Below are 19,573 nucleotides of genomic sequence, written 5' to 3'. Positions count from 1 at the left end.
TAGGTTTGCAACTCCAGGAAATGTTGCCTAATTAGAGAGCAATTGTAATGGGTGCTCTGTCATCATTACACCAACCAGTAAACCATGGACATCTAAGATAAGTCTGCTTCCATTCCTCTTCCTTCTTTCCTCTTCCAAGTAATCAGTAAGTTTACTCATTTTAATGCTTGATTGAAGGAACCAAAATATCTGAAATTATTAATCCAGAACAACCAGTATTCACGAAGAGGAATAGGATAGCGGTAAGACCATTGTCTTGAAGGTTGTCATGGGACCTTTAGTGGTTTTGTCATCCAAAACCTGGGCTCATTTCAATTTTGTTTTCAGGTTTGAGTTTATTGGGACAGTTACTGGTTTAATGTGTCCTGGCTGAACACAAGAATAGCATTTAATTTTAGAAACACCTTGTTTTGTTTGGTTATTAGGTTTGCCATCGACTTTACACTAAACTTGTTCTCAAGATTTGCAACTGACAGCTCAACTCAGTTGCATTCCCGGTCAGGATAAGTACCATGTGCAAGCCTGGCCTAGGTGTCTTGCAAGACAGAACATCTGCTCAGATTTTCTTTTCTTTCTTGAAGAAAACCAGAGACTGCTCGACTGAGAAATCCCTACCTCCCTTCTGTTGCCTCCCTGCACAATAAGTCAGTAGAGTTTTTAAAGCTCCCTTCATACCAGACCAGGGAATGCTTTGACAATGAGGCATGCTGTCTTTTGGGGAAAACTCGATATCTATTTTAGCACTCCGGAAATCTGTCCATAAGAGTCACTGGGGGTTTAAAACATCTGCTCAGCCTTGAGTAAACAGACAAATAGAGACATCCATTCAATAGACCTAATAAAGCCAAGGCTCTACCCTGTAATAAAGAGTTCTGTTTTGACCCAACCTCCTTATCCCACTTAGCAAGCTACACTAGAAGCGGTTCTTCAAGGCAACAAGTACATCCCATCTGTGTTCAGGGTGGGAGATCTTCCAGCTTTACTCTGCAAGCACAGGATTTCTTGCCGAGCAGATCCACTCATTTAGCTGGAAATCCCTTGAAGTCCTCTGCAACATTGTCCCAGGGACTGGATCAGTTCCGTTTTTGCTTTGATTTTATCTTGTTTTAGGAACTTCTTCTCGGTCAGCAAGTTGCTCTTCAAGTCTGGACTTAATGAGTCTTCTCCAGAAAGGGTTGCTTCTCTTCCCTTTCATTCTGTGAAAATTCATAAGGCCCATGTTTTTAGTCTTCTATCTGAAGAACCTTCATCTCCTCAGTCAATTTTCCAACGGATGAGAAGCTTCTTAAGTCATGCTGTCCCAAAAAACTGTTTCCAACCAAACATGTGACTCTCGATCCAGGGTTCCTGTCTGTGCTCTGCACACACCTTATGAGAAAAAAGTTGGAAAGAGATAAACAATCAGGACCATCTCTCATCTTACCCGACCTTAGCTAGAAGATGGAAGAACAGGTGAAGGGGATCAATATTTTCGACTCCTAGACGGATGAACAGAGTGGACTGAATCCTTGGCATCTATCCCGGGATTGAAATCCTTGTTCCTCACCTCCTTGGACTTTGTATTGATGATCCAGATCATTCGTTACTTTGTCATTTGGGAGCTGTGGTACTTTCCGAAAGGCTTTTTCAAACCTGGATGTCGTTGACATTTTCTCTAGTTATCTCTCCCTGAGGAAGAAGTGTGTAAGGACATCCTCCTGGCTTCATGATGCAATCATAAGGTATTGGGCATTTTGTAATTATAATTAAAATAGTACCTTCCACCCGAGAACTCATGAAGCCAATGGCTTGGTCCATCCCTACTAATTCGGAAGTAATTTCTGTAAATTTGTTAAGCTGAAGCAAGACATGGTCTCATGGACCACAATCTTGTCTTCCTATAACAGTATTGCCCACAGGCCCTTTTAAATTTTTTCCTTGGTCCTGTGGTGGCTGCTCAACAAGTTGTGTTTTCTTACAAATCAGCTCCTTCAAGAGGACACTGAATAGCATCTCACCTAAGGTGTTGGTTGGTGAAGTGAGAAGGATCTTCTGCAGAGTGACTGGCCTCTCTTCCTCCTCCTTACCAGTCCTTCTACTTCTCCTCCTTTTGGGATGAGAATTTGGACTACTGAACCAACATGTGCTGAACCTGGCAATATTTAAGATTAACACCTCAAACTGTTGGAACAAATCACTTTTTTAAAGAAATAAATTATTTTTCCTAACTATACAAACCTGAGGTCCTTTACCGATTACATATTAGTGTTAACCCACTGATGCCACCTCAATCTGAACCTGGAAAAAAAAAATTCAAGGAGAGTTAAGTACAAACAGAATGTAAAACAGACAAGGCAGGTATTCCAGACATGAAAAGTAATTCTAATTTAAAGGCCCTCAGGTTTGTAGAGTTGGAAAGCACAATTTTTTCCCTCAAAATTGTGATTTTGCTGAGCCCAATGCCATTGCCAGCTTAGAATACGGGTAGATAAAAATTTAATTTACTTATATAACACTTTTCCCAGATGGGGAACTCTGTTAAGGTCCTAATGGACAAGTTTAATAGTGTAGTGTCAGTGGAGGTGGCGGCTGTTTGTCCCACCGATGCTTCTAGACCAAGGTCCCTGCTAAACTCCCCTTGCTCAACTGGGAGGAAGCAAATGACAGTCCAAGGGGAGGTCGGTGGGTTTAAATAAGAGTATATATCGCCTCATCCAAACCTGTTGTATCGATCCCAGGTTGCAGAAAACGCCATTGGAAGGGTGTTATATACAGGATATGCATGCCCTATCCTCAATGAATCAGATTCTCTATATCAAAGAAGTGTAGGGAATGTTTATATATATATATTAGGCCATTGAAAAGGCCAGGCGCTTCCTATATTCATATATATATATATATATATATATATATATATATAGAGATAGAACATAGCCCTCTCCCTTCTTGTAATTTTTAGTTGCCAACAAGAGATGCAGAAATAGAAATCCCATTCAGTAGTAGAAATAAAGTGCAGAAAAGTTTTGACCCCAAAAGAGTGTAGTACCAGTAGTAATAGTCTTTGCGGCTCAAGTTTTCCCGAGCCAAACAGTATCCAAGCATACATCAATGAATGTTTACAGCATTGGTAATCCCAGTCTGTAATAATAATCAGATTCATAAGAAGAACCAGTGTTTGACCGCTCGGAGTTTCACGTCAGTTACCAGCTACTATCTTTGGTGTAGTAGAAAAAATAATGATAATAAAACTTTACAAGGAGTCGCTAATGGAGTCAGTAAAAATGAAAGAAGTTTTCAAAAACATGTTCCAGCCTTTGGGGTGCCTTGACCGAAAGTAGCTCTCCCTACTGTTGCATTCATGAAGAGAATTTCTGTCAATGATCAAGACATCACAAAAAAGAAACAACTTTGCATCTTGGGCAAGTGTTGAACCTTCTTCAAAAGCCAATCCCATTGTCAGGAGACCGTGGAACCCCAGGATCACGATCACCTGTTTTGTCTGCTGAGAAACCTGGAAGTTATGAACAGCCCGCTTCATAGCCAATGGGTTCAATGTCTTCTAGGTTTTTCCCCAGTCTGCTGTCAGTCATTCTTCTCTCCAGCCATCACTATCATCATCGGGTTCAGCTGGCTTGATGACAACCACCAGGCAGCCAGGCTACCATGTATGGTGACATCATGATACTGAAAAATAAAAAAAACCTGTAAAATGAATGCCAATTAGAAGAGAAAAAGTTTAGTTGGAAAAATGGTTTCTGTTTGATCCTCTCAATGTTTGATAAGGCAGAAGTATCAGTCTTATGCAACTGAAGAAGCTCTGTCCTTGGAAGTTTCTGCCTCCTTTCAGGGGACTTATCCCAGTATCATAGATGTCACGACGTCAATCTGCTTTCTCATTGGCTAGAATGAATCTTCACAGCCTCAGAGTTGGATTATTTACACGCCTGAAAGACATCTTTAAAGTCTTCGAGGTCTCTGTTTTTTTGGAGGGGCAGCAGTGGCTCTAACCAAGAAAATTGAAAATTGTATGTCCCTTCAAGAAAACTACATGTCGGATTGGCTGGGAGTGCTGGGGTGCGGTTGACAGAAGCTGAGATGGAGCACTAGAACTGCAACCATTTTCATGACAGAGTTCTTCCTCTGTTGAAAGATTAACTTGTGGTGCATTTGATTTAGGACTAAGCAAAAGGATGTCACCCCATCACAAGCTTGTCTTTGCTTCTGTTTGCTCCCCTGGATAATAATAGTCTGTTCCCACAAGACACCTTGGAGTGGGTGTCAGTAGAGCTACAGAAGAACGACTCAGGACCTCCTCACTAATCCAGTCAAAAGGACTAAGTTCAGTTACACGTTGTTGGTACATCCAACACTTCTACCAGAATGTTGTGCTCTTGCAGCAACAACCCTTCAGAGATAGTTCCAGAGGCCATTTCCAGTCCAGATCTAGAGCCTACCTCCGAACTTCCAGACCAGCCAAGAAACCCATTAACAAGCCAGCACCTCGAAAATTAGTCTTCCATCCTCCGTGTTCCAGTGGGAGTAACACTTTCCCATTTCTGGACAGAATGGAACAAGAAAAATGTGGAGCTGTGGTTGCTGAGAGTATTGAAAGAAGGCTATGCTATTATGTGGCGGAATTCAAAACCACAAAAAAAACAGTACACAACACTCACCCTGGTCCTCGGTTGCTGGAAGATGGAGTAAGGCGTCCACGGTCGCCAACACAGCACACAAAACCACACAAACCAAACCAAAACAGAAAAACACACGACTCACGAACATACAGCAACAAGAACAGCACACTAACAAGGAAAAACAACAACTCTGCATCAGCACACAAACAAACTGTTTTAGACCCAAAAACACGACTGACTAGCACTAGCTCTGACTCAAGACTGCCTTCAAAACCGAAAAATCCTCACATATATTCCACAGACAGACAGCGCCGTAAACAAACTAATGACCTCATCCCTCTTCCAACAACCGAAGCACTCACTAACGACAATTACTCTCTCTCTCTCTCTCTCTCTCTCTCTCACAAACGTTGGGAAATCTCTCTCTAAAACAAATTTATTCATCTCTCTCTCTCTCTCTCCTCTCTCTTTGGGAAATGCTAAATAAAAACAAATTTATTCATCCTCTATATTTCTCCCCTCTTTCAAGCATTTCCCAACCAACACCTTTCACACCTCTTTCAAATCGCCTTACGCAACACCCACGGATGCTCACTAGCAGGCCCTCTAGATCGCGTTCGCGGGCACGCAATCATTGTCTCAGAATCATTCTCTCTTCTAGCAACATTCAAACTCACATCTTCTCCTCCATTCTCTCTCAGATTCACGCTATCTTCTTCACTATTACCACTCTCAATTTCATCCACAATCTCATCTATACCCTCTAACTCGTTCCCAAATACCTCCCCAATTCTTCAACTAACCCATCCCATTCGCTCATTGACCTTTCCAATTCTTGCAACGATTCATTCATGCTTTCAATCACTCATATATTACTGCTACGCTCTCTTACTCTTACACTTTCGCCACCTCCAACCGTTCACTAACCCCTACACGTTCAGTCAACTCAGTTATATCAAACCCGCATATGCTATACGTTCTATCCATACCATCCCATTCATCCGTATTACACGCTTTATCACTCATTTCCACTTTGGCACTCACACCCTATCACACAACTTACGACCATTCCGTTTACTTACGTTCTTCCCTTTCTTATGTTTTTTACCATACTCTATCAAAACAAATTGCTGATCCTCCATACACAAGCTCTCATGCATACTTGGTTCACCCACATTCGATTTCAACCATTTATACACCCCATTTCTCTCTCACATATTCGGTACATCCTTCCATCTACGCAATTGGTTGTGATGCGCTCGCATTTCTCTCACACTACCATCTACACATACTTCCCCTACAACATAACTAAGCCCACTGGGACCAACTTCCAACACTTCATTTGGACCCTCAAATTTTTCACGCACTTTATTTACATTCAACCGCCCTTTCTCGATTACTTCTTTCAACACTTTCTTGCCCACCTTGTAACTTTCAAACCTTTCATGCGCCTTCTTCCATACCTCCCTATCATTCTCAGATAGACCCAATCTTGGTCTCACTATCTTTTCAAAATTTAACACATATTTACACGGAGACATACCAATACCCTTATGCACAGTGGCGTTGTATACCCACAACGCTCGCCCCACGTTGGGCGCCAAATATTATGTGGTGGAATTCAAAACCACAAAAAAAACAGTACACAACACTCACCCTGGTCCTCGGTTGCTGGAAGATGGAGTAAGGCGTCCACGGTCGCCAACACAGCACACAAAACCACACAAACCAAACCAAAACAGAAAAACACACGACTCACGAACATACAGCAACAAGAACAGCACACTAACAAGGAAAAACAACAACTCTGCATCAGCACACAAACAAACTGTTTTAGACCCAAAAACACGACTGACTAGCAGTAGCTCTGACTCAAGACTGCCTTCAAAACCGAAAAATCCTCGCATATATTCCACTAACGACCTCATCCCTCTTCCAACAACCGAAGCACTCACTAACGACAATTACTCTCTCTCTCTCTCTCTCTCTCTCTCTCTCTCTCTCTCTCTCTCTCTCTCTCTCTCTCTCTCTCTCTCTCTCTCTCTCTCTCTCTCTCTCTCTCTCACAAAACGTTGGGAAATGCTAAATAAAAACAAATTTATTCATCCTCTATAATGCTATCCTTTTCAGGGAGAAACCTCCCTTAGTAACCTCTCCCATCAGCTTAACAGCCTACTTGGTAGAGTCACAGAGGTTTTCAGCCCTATCACGGGTATTATCAGCCCTTCCAGAAAAGAAAGCCAAGGAATTAGTCGAGGATGTGAAGACGGGGGCGTTCAAACAATGAAGTTCAAAATGGAGACAAGTTAGTTGGTATTGTCAGCCATCCATCAGGGAGACTGGATGGTTACAATTGACATGCAAGATGCTCACTTCCATGTTCCAGTTCACCCGGACTCCAGGAAGTACCTGAGATTCGTGTTCCACGACAGAGTCTTCCAGAGTCTGGCTCTTTGCTTCGGACTCTCCACGGCCCCTCAAGTTTTTACCCAGGTACTCGCTCCCCTAGCGAAATGGCTACATCTTATAGGGATAAACATCTCTCTGTACCTGGACGACTGGCTCCTACGCTCCCCCCTCGAGATCTCAGTGCGCAGAGGACCTACAGAAAACTCTTTGTCTCTCAAGAATTAGGCCTTCTAATAAACTTCAAGAAGTCAAAGCTAGTCCCAACTCAGTCTATTCTATATTTGGGGATAGTGATAGACTCTCTGAGGTTTCGGGCTTTTCCATCCCAACAAAGGATCCTAAATTGTCGCATAAAAATCCAAGACTTCGTAACTCGCCCCTCCTGCTCAGCCAACGGGTGGATGAGTCTTCTGGGAGCCCTTTCTTCCATAGAGAAGTTCTTCCTATTAGGCAGACTACATACAAGAGCACTGCAATTTTACCTAAAGGCAGATTGGAAAAGGAAGTTGTTCCCGGACTCGTTCGTTTTCAACATCACTCCCCAGATAAAAGAGGACCTTCAGTGGTGGTTAACAGAGAGCAGATTTGCGACAGGAAGGTCTCTAGCTCCAGCGAACCCTGACCTAACGTTATACTCAGGCGCTTCGGATCTGTGTTGGGGAGCCCTTCTTAACGATTTGGAGGTTTCAGGAACATGGTTGCCTGGAGAAAGAAACCTCCACAGCAACATAAAGGAATTAAAAACGCTTCATCTGGCACTGCAACACTTTGCAACACAAACCTTCAACAAGACAGTGACGGTCCATTCGGACAGCATGACCATCCTGGCTTATATCAAGAATCAAGGAGGGACTCATTCTTTTACATTCTACGAAGTGACAAAAGATTTTCTTCTATGGGCAAGGAGCAACGAGACCCAATTAGTGACCCACTTCATTCAGGGCAGGATGAACATCCTTGTGAATGAATTGAGTCGTGGCAAACAGGTCCTAGTGATGGAATGGACACTCAATCCACAGGTGTGCACCAACCTGTGGAAGCTGTGGGGAAAGCCGTCGATAGACCTGTTTGCAATGTCAAGGAACCATCGTCTTCCTCTGTGCAGGCAGTCCCCGGTTAACAGCGGGCTCGGTTAACAGGGATCCGGTTTTATGGTGCTTGTCTAGCGACGAAAATCGGCAATTTTCAGCACCGAAAATCGCCGATTTCTGCTTATCGGCGCCGATACATACCTAACAGAGCACACCAATAACCAAAAATCAGCGCTTTTCGACGTTGATAACCCCTGAAAATTGCTGAAAAAGCACAGAAAATCGCCAATTTTCGGTTATCATCACACCCTCAGAAACGGAACCCCACCGATAACCAGGGACTGCCTGTATTGTTCGCCGGCTCCAGATCCGCAAGCATGGGCGACAGATGCAATGCTGCAAGACTGGTTGAACCTCGACCTCCACGCCTTCTGGTTGAACCTCGACCTCCACGCCTTCCCTCCCTTCAACATGGTGAGGGAAGTATTAAAGAAGTTCAACGCACACAACAGCGCATCAGTGACCTTAGTAACTCCCTTTTGGCCACACAAAGAGTGGTTCCCCGATCTGCTGAGCCTTTTGACGGACTTCCCAAGGCTACTTCCTCAGAAGAGAAATCCTCTCAAACAGCCGCACTTCCTCCGATTCCATCAGGGCTTATCCACTCTCGCTCTGACAGGCTTCAGACTGTCAGGGAGCTTGTCAGAGCTTGCAGGCGACAATCTTCTGCAGTCTACCAAACCAAGTGGACAGTTTTTCGGAATTGGTGCCAGGAGCGAAATATCTCCTCTTCTCACACGTCTGTAGCCCAAATCAGAGATTTTCTTTTACATCTGAGAACATTGAAAGTACTCACAACGTCTACCATCAAGGGTTACAGAGTGATGTTGAGTTCAGTTTTTAAACATAGAGGAATAGACCTGTCTTCAAACCAAGACATGATCGACTTAAACATCTGAATACTAGTAAGCAGGCAAAACCCTCGGGAGTAGCTTGGAACTTGGACATGGTCCTCAAATGGCTGTGAGGGCCACCGTTTGAACCTTTGGATTCATCGTCACTTCAGAATCTGACAAAGAAGACCTTATTCTTTATGGCACTGGCCAAGAATGAGGATCCGTCTAACCCTTGGCCTCGCTCCTTTTCAACCAAAAGCCTGTCAGAAGTACTAGGCCTGTCTGATCAAGAGAAAGTCCTCTGCCCAGTAAGAGCTTTGAGAATATACCTTGAAAGAACCAAAAACCTTAGAGGTTTGGCCCCTAATCTTTGGTGCTCTATTAAAAACCCCAACCGTCCTTTGTCCAAGAATTCATCATCATTTTTTTTAAGATCCGGGTAGGGCAGATTGTGGGGAGGCTGAGGTGGGTAACCTGAGTAAAGGACCTCGGGTTTGTATGTTAGGAAAAATGCATTTTACTTTTAAAAAATGCGATTTGTTCCTACACAAATACAAACCCTTGGTCCTTTACTTATATGGGGACTCATGATTCAGTGGGAGGAATCTGAGTGTAGGTCTCTGAACAACTGGAAGTTCAACCACGCCTTTTGTCCCCTGGGGTAAGAGCCAGGAGGACATAGCCACTGGACCATGACCACTGTTATGTGAACTGAGGTGTCACGAACCAGTCTACTAGACTGCCCCTGCTGTGACGAAGTTACGGTATGTAAGTGAACACACAGCAAGGTAAAAGAGAGAGAGAACCTTTCCCAGTCACAGAAGAGGTGATCTGAGGACGTCGGGGACTAAGGACCAAAATGAAGAATGGGTTTGGTAATTAGTCCGCAACCCCTTCCCCTCCTTGTAAGGGAAGGAGGGGACATTACATCTAATGTGTACCAGAAAGGCAACAAAAATTAGGATACTCAGTCATGAAACTCACCTGCATCTGACGTCTGGTTCAGCTTGTACGGCCCAAACTCTCTGCCCGAAGGAAGAAGCCGGATGAAGGGGAGGAAGAGAGAGCCAGTCACTCACCTTTCACACCCAATCATGCATGTACAACAGACGGGACACAGCACTGTCCTGTACAGGAGCTGGGTAAGTTACACAACTTGTTGAGCAGCCACCACTGGTCCCAAGGAGAAGGTATCCAAGGACCTATGGGTAACGTCCCGTAGGTAAAAAGAGGTGACAGGTTCTTCTTGAATGCCAAAGTAGGCGCAATCTCTCTTATTTCGTGAGCGTGTGGACGCAGAGTGCTGGCGTCGTCCTCTCCAGCTGCTGCATACACCTTCTTGATAACCTCACGAAGCCAGAAGGAGATCGTGTTCTTGGACACCTCCTTCTTAGGGATCCCGGTGCTAACAAAGAGTCATCGACACTCAGGCCTGAGATGCCGAGTTCTCCTCAGATAGCATCGTAACACCCGTACAGGACAGAGCAGCATCTCGTCAGGGTCATCATTAACGAAGTCACTCAGTGATGGGACCGTGAAAGACTCAAATCAAGCGTCAGGGACCGCTGGATTCTGTGTCATCGCTACGAACTCCGGGACGAACTCGAGCGTCACTGATGCCCATCCCCTTGAGTGTTTAACTGCAAAAGAAAGTCCCTGTAATTCACTAGTCCTCTTCGCTGATGCCGGGCAAGCAAGAAGACGGTCTTAAGAGTAAGATCCTGTCTGTGGCTTATCATAGTGACTCGTATGGGGCATGAGTCAGGCTCCATAAAACGAGAGACACATCCCACTCAGGGGGCATGAGTTCCCTGGGGGGCAAGACCGTTCGAAGCTCCTCATCAGCAACGATATCTCCAGGGAGGATGAGATATCGATGCCTTTCAACTTCAGGACCAGGACTAAAGCAGCTCTGTATCCCTTTACCGCTGAAACTGATAGGAGCTTCTCTCGATGAAGATAGACAAGAAAGTCCGCTACCTGCTAAAGAGTGGCTCTGACCGGAGAATAACCCTGTGTACGACACCAACCACAGAAGACAGCCCACTTTCCCTGGTAAACTGCTGCAGAAGACTCCTGAGGTATCCTGCCATCTATGTCGCTGCTCAGGGAGAAAAGCCTCTCGCTCGCAAGAGATGGTGGATGACCTCCAGGAGAGAAGTGACTGGGAGGCCACGGCCTGGTGGTACCGTTCTACATGCGGCTGATGTAGAAGGTTGTGCCAGAGGGGAAGCTCTCTCGGTGTCTCGGAAAGCAGAGCCAGCAGGTTCGGATATCAAGTGGCCTCGGGTCGCTTGGGAGCCACCAGGATCATTTGTAGATTCGTCTTCACCCGGACTCGACTGAGAACTGGACGAATCAGACAGAACGGGGGAAAGGCATACACCTAGAGGTTGTCCCACGAGTGTTGGAAGGCATCTTCTGCAGCTGCCCATGGGTCCGGTACAACGGAGAAAAAGGTTGGAAGCTTCCTGTTGTACCGGGTGGCGAACAGATCCACTACTGGATGCCCTCACAGGTTGAAGAGCCTGTCCGCCATGCCCTGGTGAAGGGACCACTCGGATCCCACCACCTGATCCCAACGGCTGAGCGTGTCTGCCAGAACGTTCCTCTTGCCTGCGATGTATGTATGTGGCTGACAGCTCCACAGAGTGGGCTACTGCCCACTCATGCACCTGCACCGTCAACGTGTGGAGAGCTCGGGAGACAAGTCCCCCTTGCTTGTTGACGTATGCCACTATGGCCGTGTTGTCGCTCATCAACCCCACCGAGTGTCCCATCAAATGGTCCTGGAAGTACTGAAGGACTAAGAAAGCTGCCTTCATCTCCAGGACATTGATGTGAAGGTGCCTGTCGTGATGGTCCCACACGCCTGAAGTCAGCAACTCCTCCAGGTGTGCACCCCAGCCTCCTTCGATGCGTCTGTGAAGAGCAGCATGTCCAGAGGCCGAGAGGACAGGTGCGTCCCTTGCAGAGGTTTTTGTCGTCCAACCACCAGTCGAGATCGACCCTCACCTCCTGAGAGATGGGTACGAGAACTGACTGGGGCTCCTGAGACTGATCCCAGAAGTCCCTCAGTCTCCACTGGAGAGATCGAAGGTGGAGCCGACCGTGTGGTACGAGCTTCTCCAGTGACGACAGGTGACCGATCACGACTTGCCACTGTTGAGCTGGCTGTTCCTGCCTCGACAGGAACTGCCTTGCCACCTTCCTGAACGTGCTGATGCGAACCTTTGAGGGAAAGACTCTGCCTGCTGCCTATCGATCAGCATGCCCAGATATTGAGTCCTCTGTTTGGGAATGAGATCCGACTCCCTGAAGTTGATCACGATACCCAGCTCGCGACACAACTCGAGGAGGCGATCTCTGTCCTGTAGCAGTGAGCTTGCCAGAGACTAACCAATCGTTGAGATACCTCAGGAGATGTATCCAGTGTGAATGGGCCCAAACTGACAACAGGGTGAACACTTGCGTGAACACCTGTGGAGCGGTCGACAGCCCAAAACATAGTACCCTGAATTGGTAGACCACCCCTCCGAGGACAAAGCGAAGGTACCGATGAGAGGATGGATGAACCGGTGCCTGGAAGTACGTGTCCATCAAGTCCACTGTCAGCATGAAGTCGTCCTCCCTGATGACTGACAGTACCTTGCGCACCGTCTCCATGTTGAACCGAGTCTGGCGAACGAAACAATTCAAGGGGGAGAGGTTGATTACTGGCCTCCACTCGCCGGAAGCTCTCTCCACTAGAAAGATCCTGCTGTAGAAGCCCGGAGATTGATCCTCGACGACTTCGATGGCTCCCTTGCTCAACATCATTTCGACCTCCTGAAGTAGGGCCTCTTCTTTTGGGGGTCTTGAAGGTAAGAGGGGAACTGGACCGGTATGTCGGTGAGGGGAGGCGGCGATTCGAAGGGTAGAGAATATCCCTCCCGAAGGACAGTCACTACCCAGGTCTCCACTCCGTATCGCTGCTAAGTTGCCTGCCGACATGATAGGCACCCCCCCACCGATGGCAGCATCTGAGGGGGGCTCGCCGTCCCTAGCGAGCTCCTTCCCTCTTCTTTGCCTTACCTTTCCTCTTGCGGGGAACAGGTTGGTGAAAGGGACCCTGTGGTTCCTTCTGTGGGAGAGAAGAGGAGGCCTGGACTTTTCCTCGAGCGCCCGTTGAAGCACCAGGCTTCTTCGGGGCTGAGGTGCTAGCCTGGCCCACGGTCTGGGCTGCAGGACGAGAAGGCTGCGCGACACCTTTCGTCGCTGCCTGGTGGACAGACAGTCGCGTTCGTCTGCCTTCCTCTTGTCCACCGCAGCATCCCCTTCTCTGGGGAAGAGGGAGGTGGTGTCCAGAATGGGTCCATTGCGCAGGGAGGCTGCAGCGCCGGCACCCACTGATCTTTAGATTCGGGATAACACCGCATCCCGTCTCTTCAGTACCAAGTTTGCTGTGTGGTGGGCTATAAAAGAGATGGCCTTTCCACCCAACTTCATTCTGAGAGCCAGATGAAGACACAATCCTCGACAACGCGAAGGCCCATGTGTCGAGCCAGGAGATCGCCTGGAGAGCAGACAGAGCTGTCCCCTCCAGGGCGTTCAGCTCAGCTTGCGTGAGGAGCGCAGGCTCCCCAGTTAGCTGAGCTGAAGTGGTACCAGGAGCTAGACGAACTAGCCCACCAGACAGCTAACTTGTGGGCAAACTCAGTGCTGAAGAGGAGAGACGCTGTTGTGACTGGGATCACCAGGTTTGTTGGTTCCGAGTCTGCATTGGCGCTTAGGAATGGACCGGTACTGGGTTCCGCTTCTCTTTTCCCCAGAGAAGAAGTGGATGCTGCGGTGGACAGGCTAAGAATTGAGACTAATGATCTGCTTGTTCACCAGGCAGTGGCCAAGACCTTCGGGTCTTCGTGTGTCACTCTCGGGTTAGGCTGGCCCTTCCTCTTCAGGTCCTAGGAAGTCCCAGGCTTCCAAAGGCCCCTGCAGGAATACAGTACCCAGTCTTCTGCCCCTGCTAAGAAGGGTGCGCAGCAATGCCCCTTTCAGCCCCATGCCCAGCCTGGGAAATGGGTCAAGGGTAAGAAGGGAGGAGGATGCTAGGGGCTGCATTCCTCCCCACTTACTGCCACTGGTGGGGGGTTGCCTATTGAGCCATTGGGCAGCATGACAGTGATACAGTGCGGAAGCCTGGGTAGTGGATATCATGCGGGTAGGATATCTACTACCCTTCGAGTTCCCTCCCCCTCTCACCAACAACCCGGTCCGCTTTCAGACACACATTCCCATAAATATTTTCCCAGCTCTGAAGGATCTCACCCCGCAGGAAGAGGTGAAAACGATGTTGAAGAAAGATGCTGTGGAAGCCATGACTGACCGGTCTCCTGGGTTTTACAGCCATCTTTTTCTCGTAGGGTTGTCGGGTGGTTGGAGACCGGTCATAGATCTTTCCCCTGAACCGATTCGTTTGCCAGACTAGATTCAAGATGGAAACGGTACGTTCAGTACTCGATGCCATCGGGGAGTCAGACTTCATACTGTCAGTGGACCTGAAGGATGCGTATTTTCAAATACCCATTTACCAGTCCTCTCGCAAGTACCTCCACTTTACCCTTGGGAAGACAGTGTTTCAGTTCATGGCACTTTGTTTCAGGCTCTCAACCGCTTCCCAGGTGTTCATCCAAGTGTTCAACCTTGTGTCAGCTTGGGCCCGTTCACATGGATACATCTTCTGAGGCATCTCAACGATTGGCTAGTCCTGGCGAGTTCTTGGTCTCAGTTGCTCCAGGACAGAGACTGAATTCTCGAATTTTGTTGCAACGTGGGAGTCGTGATCAGTTTCGAGAAGTCTGAACTCACACCCAAGTAGAGGGTAAGTATCTGGTCATGCTGATAGATACAGCAACAGCAAGAGTCTACCCCTTTAGACTCGCGTATCAGCAAGTTCAGAGAGGCAGTGCAGTTGTTCCTGTCTTGACAGGAACCAGCTTGGCAGTGCAGTTGTCCCTGCTTCAACAGGAACAACCAGCTTGGCAGTGGTAAGTCATTCTCGGTCACCTGTCATCCTTGGAGAAGCTGGTCCCTCATGGGTGGCTCACCTTCATTCCCTTCAGTGGAGAATAAAGGAGTTTTGGTCTCTGGCAAGGGACTCCCATTCTTCCTGATTCCTCTCGTGGAGGAAGTAAGGAAGGACTGAGCCTGGTGGCTAGATGACAGGAGTCTCTTAATAGGAACACCATTAGGGACTCCCCCTCCCAAGATACTTCTGTTTTCAGATTCATCGGCCGAGGGATGGGGCGCACACCTGGAAGAGTTGACGGTTTCAGGTGTGTGGAACCGGAACGACAGACACCTCCACATCAGTATTCTGGAACACAAAGTAGCATATTTACTATTTAGCCCGACAAGAGTATCAGGATCGAGTGATGGAGCATTCCATGGTACTGATGAGTGACAATACCATGATAGTGGCACACAACAATAAGTAGGAGGGACTGGTTTCCCTCCAGCTCCACACGTCGGTGGTGCAGGTGCACGAGTGGGCAGTAGCACTCTCGGTAGAGCTGTCAGTCAGGTACATTCTGGGGAACTGGAATGTGGTGACAGAGAAGCTCAGCTGCCAGAGTTAAATGTTAGGGAACAGAGTGGTCTCTGCACCCAGACATTGTGGAAAGATTGTTCGATCTTTGGGGTCTACCATTGATAGACCTCTTTGCAGCCTGCACAGCAGGAAGATGCTGGTGTTTGCTCAATCGTACCAGAACCATGGGCAGCATTAGAAGATGCCTTCCAGCACCCATGGGACAATCTAGAGGCCTACACCTTTCCTCTGTTTTGTCTGATTTGTTATGTGAGCAACGTAGTCATGATCATCCCGAATCTCAGGATGACTCTGGTGGTTCCCAAGTGGCCATGTGCCAAGTGGTATCCGGACCTGCTAGCTCTACTTTCTGAGGTGCCAAGAGAGATTCCCCCTTGGCACAACCTGCTGTGCCAGCCGCACATAGAGAGGTACTGTATTAACTGGCCGTGAATGGATTGTCTTCACACCTGGAGGCTATCCAGCATCTTGCGAGCAAGAGGTTTTTCTCACCGCACAGCGACAGAGATGTCTGGATGTCTTCATAAATCCTCTGCGACTATGTACCAGGGGAAATGGACCAACTATTGTGGTTGGTGTCGTCAACGGGGCATCTTTCCAGTCGGAGCTACTCTTCAGCTGGTAGTGGACTTTCTTGTCTTTCTTCACTGAGAGAAGCTTCTCTCTGTCTCAGCTGTTAAGGCCTACAGTGCTGCCCTGGGCCAAGTCCTTCGCTTGAAAGGCATTAATCTCTCTTCCTCATGGGAGATCTCTATGCTATTGAGAAGCTCCAAACAGTCTTGCCCTCCTAGGGAACTCAGACCCCCTGAGTGGGATGTGACTCCTGTTTTACAGAGCTTGACTCGTGTGCCCTACAAGCCTTTACGAGAGCCGTCAGACAGGGATCTGACCCTCAAGACTGTCCTAGCTTGGCCTGGCATCAGCAAAGAGAGTTGGCACGCTGCATGGACTTTCCTTTGATGTTAAGCACTCGAGGTGATGGGGATCTGTCATGCTAGAGTTTGTCTTGAAATTTATAGCGAAGACTCTGAAACCTTCAGTCCCTGATGCCAGATTCAAGTCCTTTTCAATCCCCTCCCTAGAGGACTTTGTTGGTGATCAGGAGGAGATGATACTGTGTCCAGTTAGGGTGCTGCGGTACTACCTCGAAAGGACTCAACATCTCAGGCCTGAGTGTCAACGACTTTGTCAGTACTGGCTCAACCAAGAAAGAGGTGTCCAAGAACACTATTTCTTTCTGGCTTCATGAGACAATCAAGCGAGCATACTCTACATCTGATGAGGTGGACAAGAGTATGTTCCGAGCAAGAGCTTACAAGGTTAGGGGCATTGGTCCGTCCCTCGCATTCTGGATGAACCTTTCGGTTCCGCAGGTATTAAGGGTGGGAGTGTGGTCTTGGCAATCCACATTCATGTATTTTTACCTTCGGGATATTGCCCCTGGGCATCTGACACGTTTTTTCCTTGGGTCCTGCGGTGGCTGCTCAACAAGTTGTGTAGCTCACCCAGCTGCCCTAGAGGGACAGGTAGCATCTCACCTAAGGTGTACGGTAGTGAAAGAGAGAGTATGTGTAAGAGTCTGGCCTCCTCCCTTTTCTCTTTTTACCTCCCTCTCCCGTAGGGCAGAGAGGCAGGTGGCAAGCCGTCACATGCTGGACTGGCGGGCCATGCAGGTTAGGCTGATGACTGAGTATCCTGCATATAGTCTGTAGTAGATTATTAGGTGCGAGTCCCCCTGTTCTCTAGCAAGGAGAGAGAGGGACTGACAATAAAACAAACCTGTTGGTTGTAATAGCCTGTTATTGTTTCCGACACTATGTGTTCATCCAAGCTCTTTTTGAAATAATGACACAAGCTCATTAATTCAAAAGGTCCAGAAGTCTGGCAGTTGAACTTTCCATATGTCCAACAGATCAGGGGCATGGGACTCCATCCTCACCTCTTTGAGACAGGAAGAGAGGCCCGGGTGAACAGAACTACCAGTCGGTTTAGAGATTTACCCAGAATCCACCCTCCAAAGGGTAAATCTCGTATGTAAAGACCAAAGGTTTGTATTTGTGTAGGAACAAACTATATATTTTAAAAGCAGTTTGTATTTTTCCTAACATACAAACCTGAAGGCCTTTACATTTATGGCCCACCTCATCCACCCCTCATTCTGATACCTGGGCCGAAATGCAAAGTGGAGTGCAGACCGATGAGTGGGCGGGCTTCCCCCTAGCATCAGTAGTTAACAACCTTGTCTGGAAGTTAAAGCTCGCGTTCACAAGCTAAATCCTACATAAAGACCGTCAGGTTTTTATGTTTTAAAAAATGCAAAAATTTTGTTGTGTTATATGGCGATGAACTGTGATTACATAGAAGTTTAAAAATTGTCACTCGGTGAAAAAAACACAAAAATGTTAACTACTTACATATCCATTATTATCTTTTACAGTAATAATTTGAAAATCTGTTTTCTTGTTTGCAGCCTTGAGACACAATGGAATATGCAAGAGCTCTGTCTCTAAGTGATGAAGTTTTATCTCAGTGCCAGCTTTTGAATACAGAATTTTCATTATTGAGTACTCCAGTTGGAGTGCGATTGAAGTGGTCATGCCATAATGAGGAAAGGAAAGTTGCCAAGATATCAACCTGTCTTGTTGCAAATACCAAGGTAAATATTGAGTTAATTTTAATTACTGTTTGGGATTAATCTAATCCACTGTTAATGATAGCTATATCTTGGCGCTGACAAGCACATCAGCATTTAAAATGAAAAAGAATATTGCTTATCTGACCTGGATGACTGTCTAGTTCACCTGTTCTCCACCAGGTGTGCTTCAAATGTTTTAGCTCTTTGTCGGATTCTTCTTGCTGCTACAAAGGTTGGCCATCTGCATTTCATTGTCTTGGCTGTTTGCTGCTTTCTTGGTACTGTACTGTATTGTACATTTGTTTTTCCTAAGATGTCTTCCATAGAAAGAATGGCTGTGAATGTCAGGTTCTGCAGAAGTGATGACTGTACTGTGTTAGATGGTTGTTCAATTTTAAATTAGATAGACATACAGTGGGTCCCCGCTAGATCGTGGGTCAGCATTCACACCTTCAATTAATCGTGAGTTTTTCTGTGGAACTTATTTCAAATATATCATGGAAAATTCACTAATTTGCCAATTTTTTCATAGAGCAATATTCACTCATTACTGTATTTTCATTTTATTTTAATGACAATATATTTTTTATAAAAAATGATATTCTAATTTTCAAATATTAATATTAATGTAAATGCAAAATATTAATAAAATGCTAAATTAAAATCCCTCATAATCACAAAACAGCTTACCAGCTTGCCTGTAGGAAGTCTTGTAGAGCTTCCATAAGGCAGCCATCTCCCGCAGAGAGGGCTACGAAGCACATGGGAGCAACCACTGCCCAGGGTTCTTTAGACCCCTGATGCACCAGTACCAGTCCCGTTAGCTCTCCTACCCAGGTTGGTAAGGGTCTGGTCTACGGACCCATACCCAGCTGCCAGTGTGGCCCAGCGAGAGAATGTGAGTAGAGAGCGTGCAGTTGCTCCCTCACCCCCCTTCCACTCTTCAAAGAGAGTAGCCCAGGGGGCCCCGAGACGGTAGCTTGGCTCATCCGACCAGGTCACCTGGGCAAGGCAACAGGAGGTCCCTTGTTCAGTCCTCTTCACCTCTGAAGCTCCAGCTTCTAAGAAGACTGGAGCACACTCATGGAACAGCCCCTGCTCACGTTTGTGTGGTGGGACCACTCTCCCCGACCCATGCAGAAGTCGCCACCATAGGTTGACAGCTGCCCACAGCCTTATTCACCTGTTGGGACTTAGGTCTATGGAAGGCTGGGCAAGGGTGCCCACGAGCCCTCACCTGTTCTCTCCACCTCCTCAGGGTTCTCCGGGAGGTGGGAGCCGGACAGGCCTAGGACTCAGCCCACCCACAGAAGCGTACATTCTGGGTTCCGTCGAGTGGTTAAGGGATCGCCAGGGGGCTCTGGTGTTCATCCCTCTTCTGCGTAGGGGGTGATTCACGA

The 19,573-nt window shown here is 47.1% G+C and overlaps 1 protein-coding gene across 5 annotated transcripts in view; it reads left to right on the top strand.

Annotated features, from left to right (window-relative positions):
* LOC136841732 (uncharacterized) overlaps window positions 1–19,573 on the top strand; it is a 72,329-nt gene that overhangs the window by 13,693 nt on the left and 39,063 nt on the right. For 4 of the 5 annotated variants that reach the window (XM_067108985.1, XM_067108984.1, XM_067108987.1 and 1 more), the window contains exon 2: window positions 18,009–18,194. The exons of the other annotated variant lie outside the window; for it this stretch is intronic. In XM_067108985.1, coding sequence (XP_066965086.1) covers window positions 18,021–18,194 — 174 coding nt within the window. In that variant the 5' untranslated portion in view covers window positions 18,009–18,020. The remainder of the gene's footprint in view (window positions 1–18,008; window positions 18,195–19,573) is intronic. 5 annotated transcript variants of the gene reach the window in all.

Source organism: Macrobrachium rosenbergii, chromosome 9, assembly GCF_040412425.1.
Source record: "Macrobrachium rosenbergii isolate ZJJX-2024 chromosome 9, ASM4041242v1, whole genome shotgun sequence".
Lineage (NCBI taxonomy): Eukaryota > Metazoa > Arthropoda > Malacostraca > Decapoda > Palaemonidae > Macrobrachium > Macrobrachium rosenbergii.
Note: the sequence above shows the minus strand (reverse complement) of the source record. Positions and strands in the feature narration are given on the sequence as shown.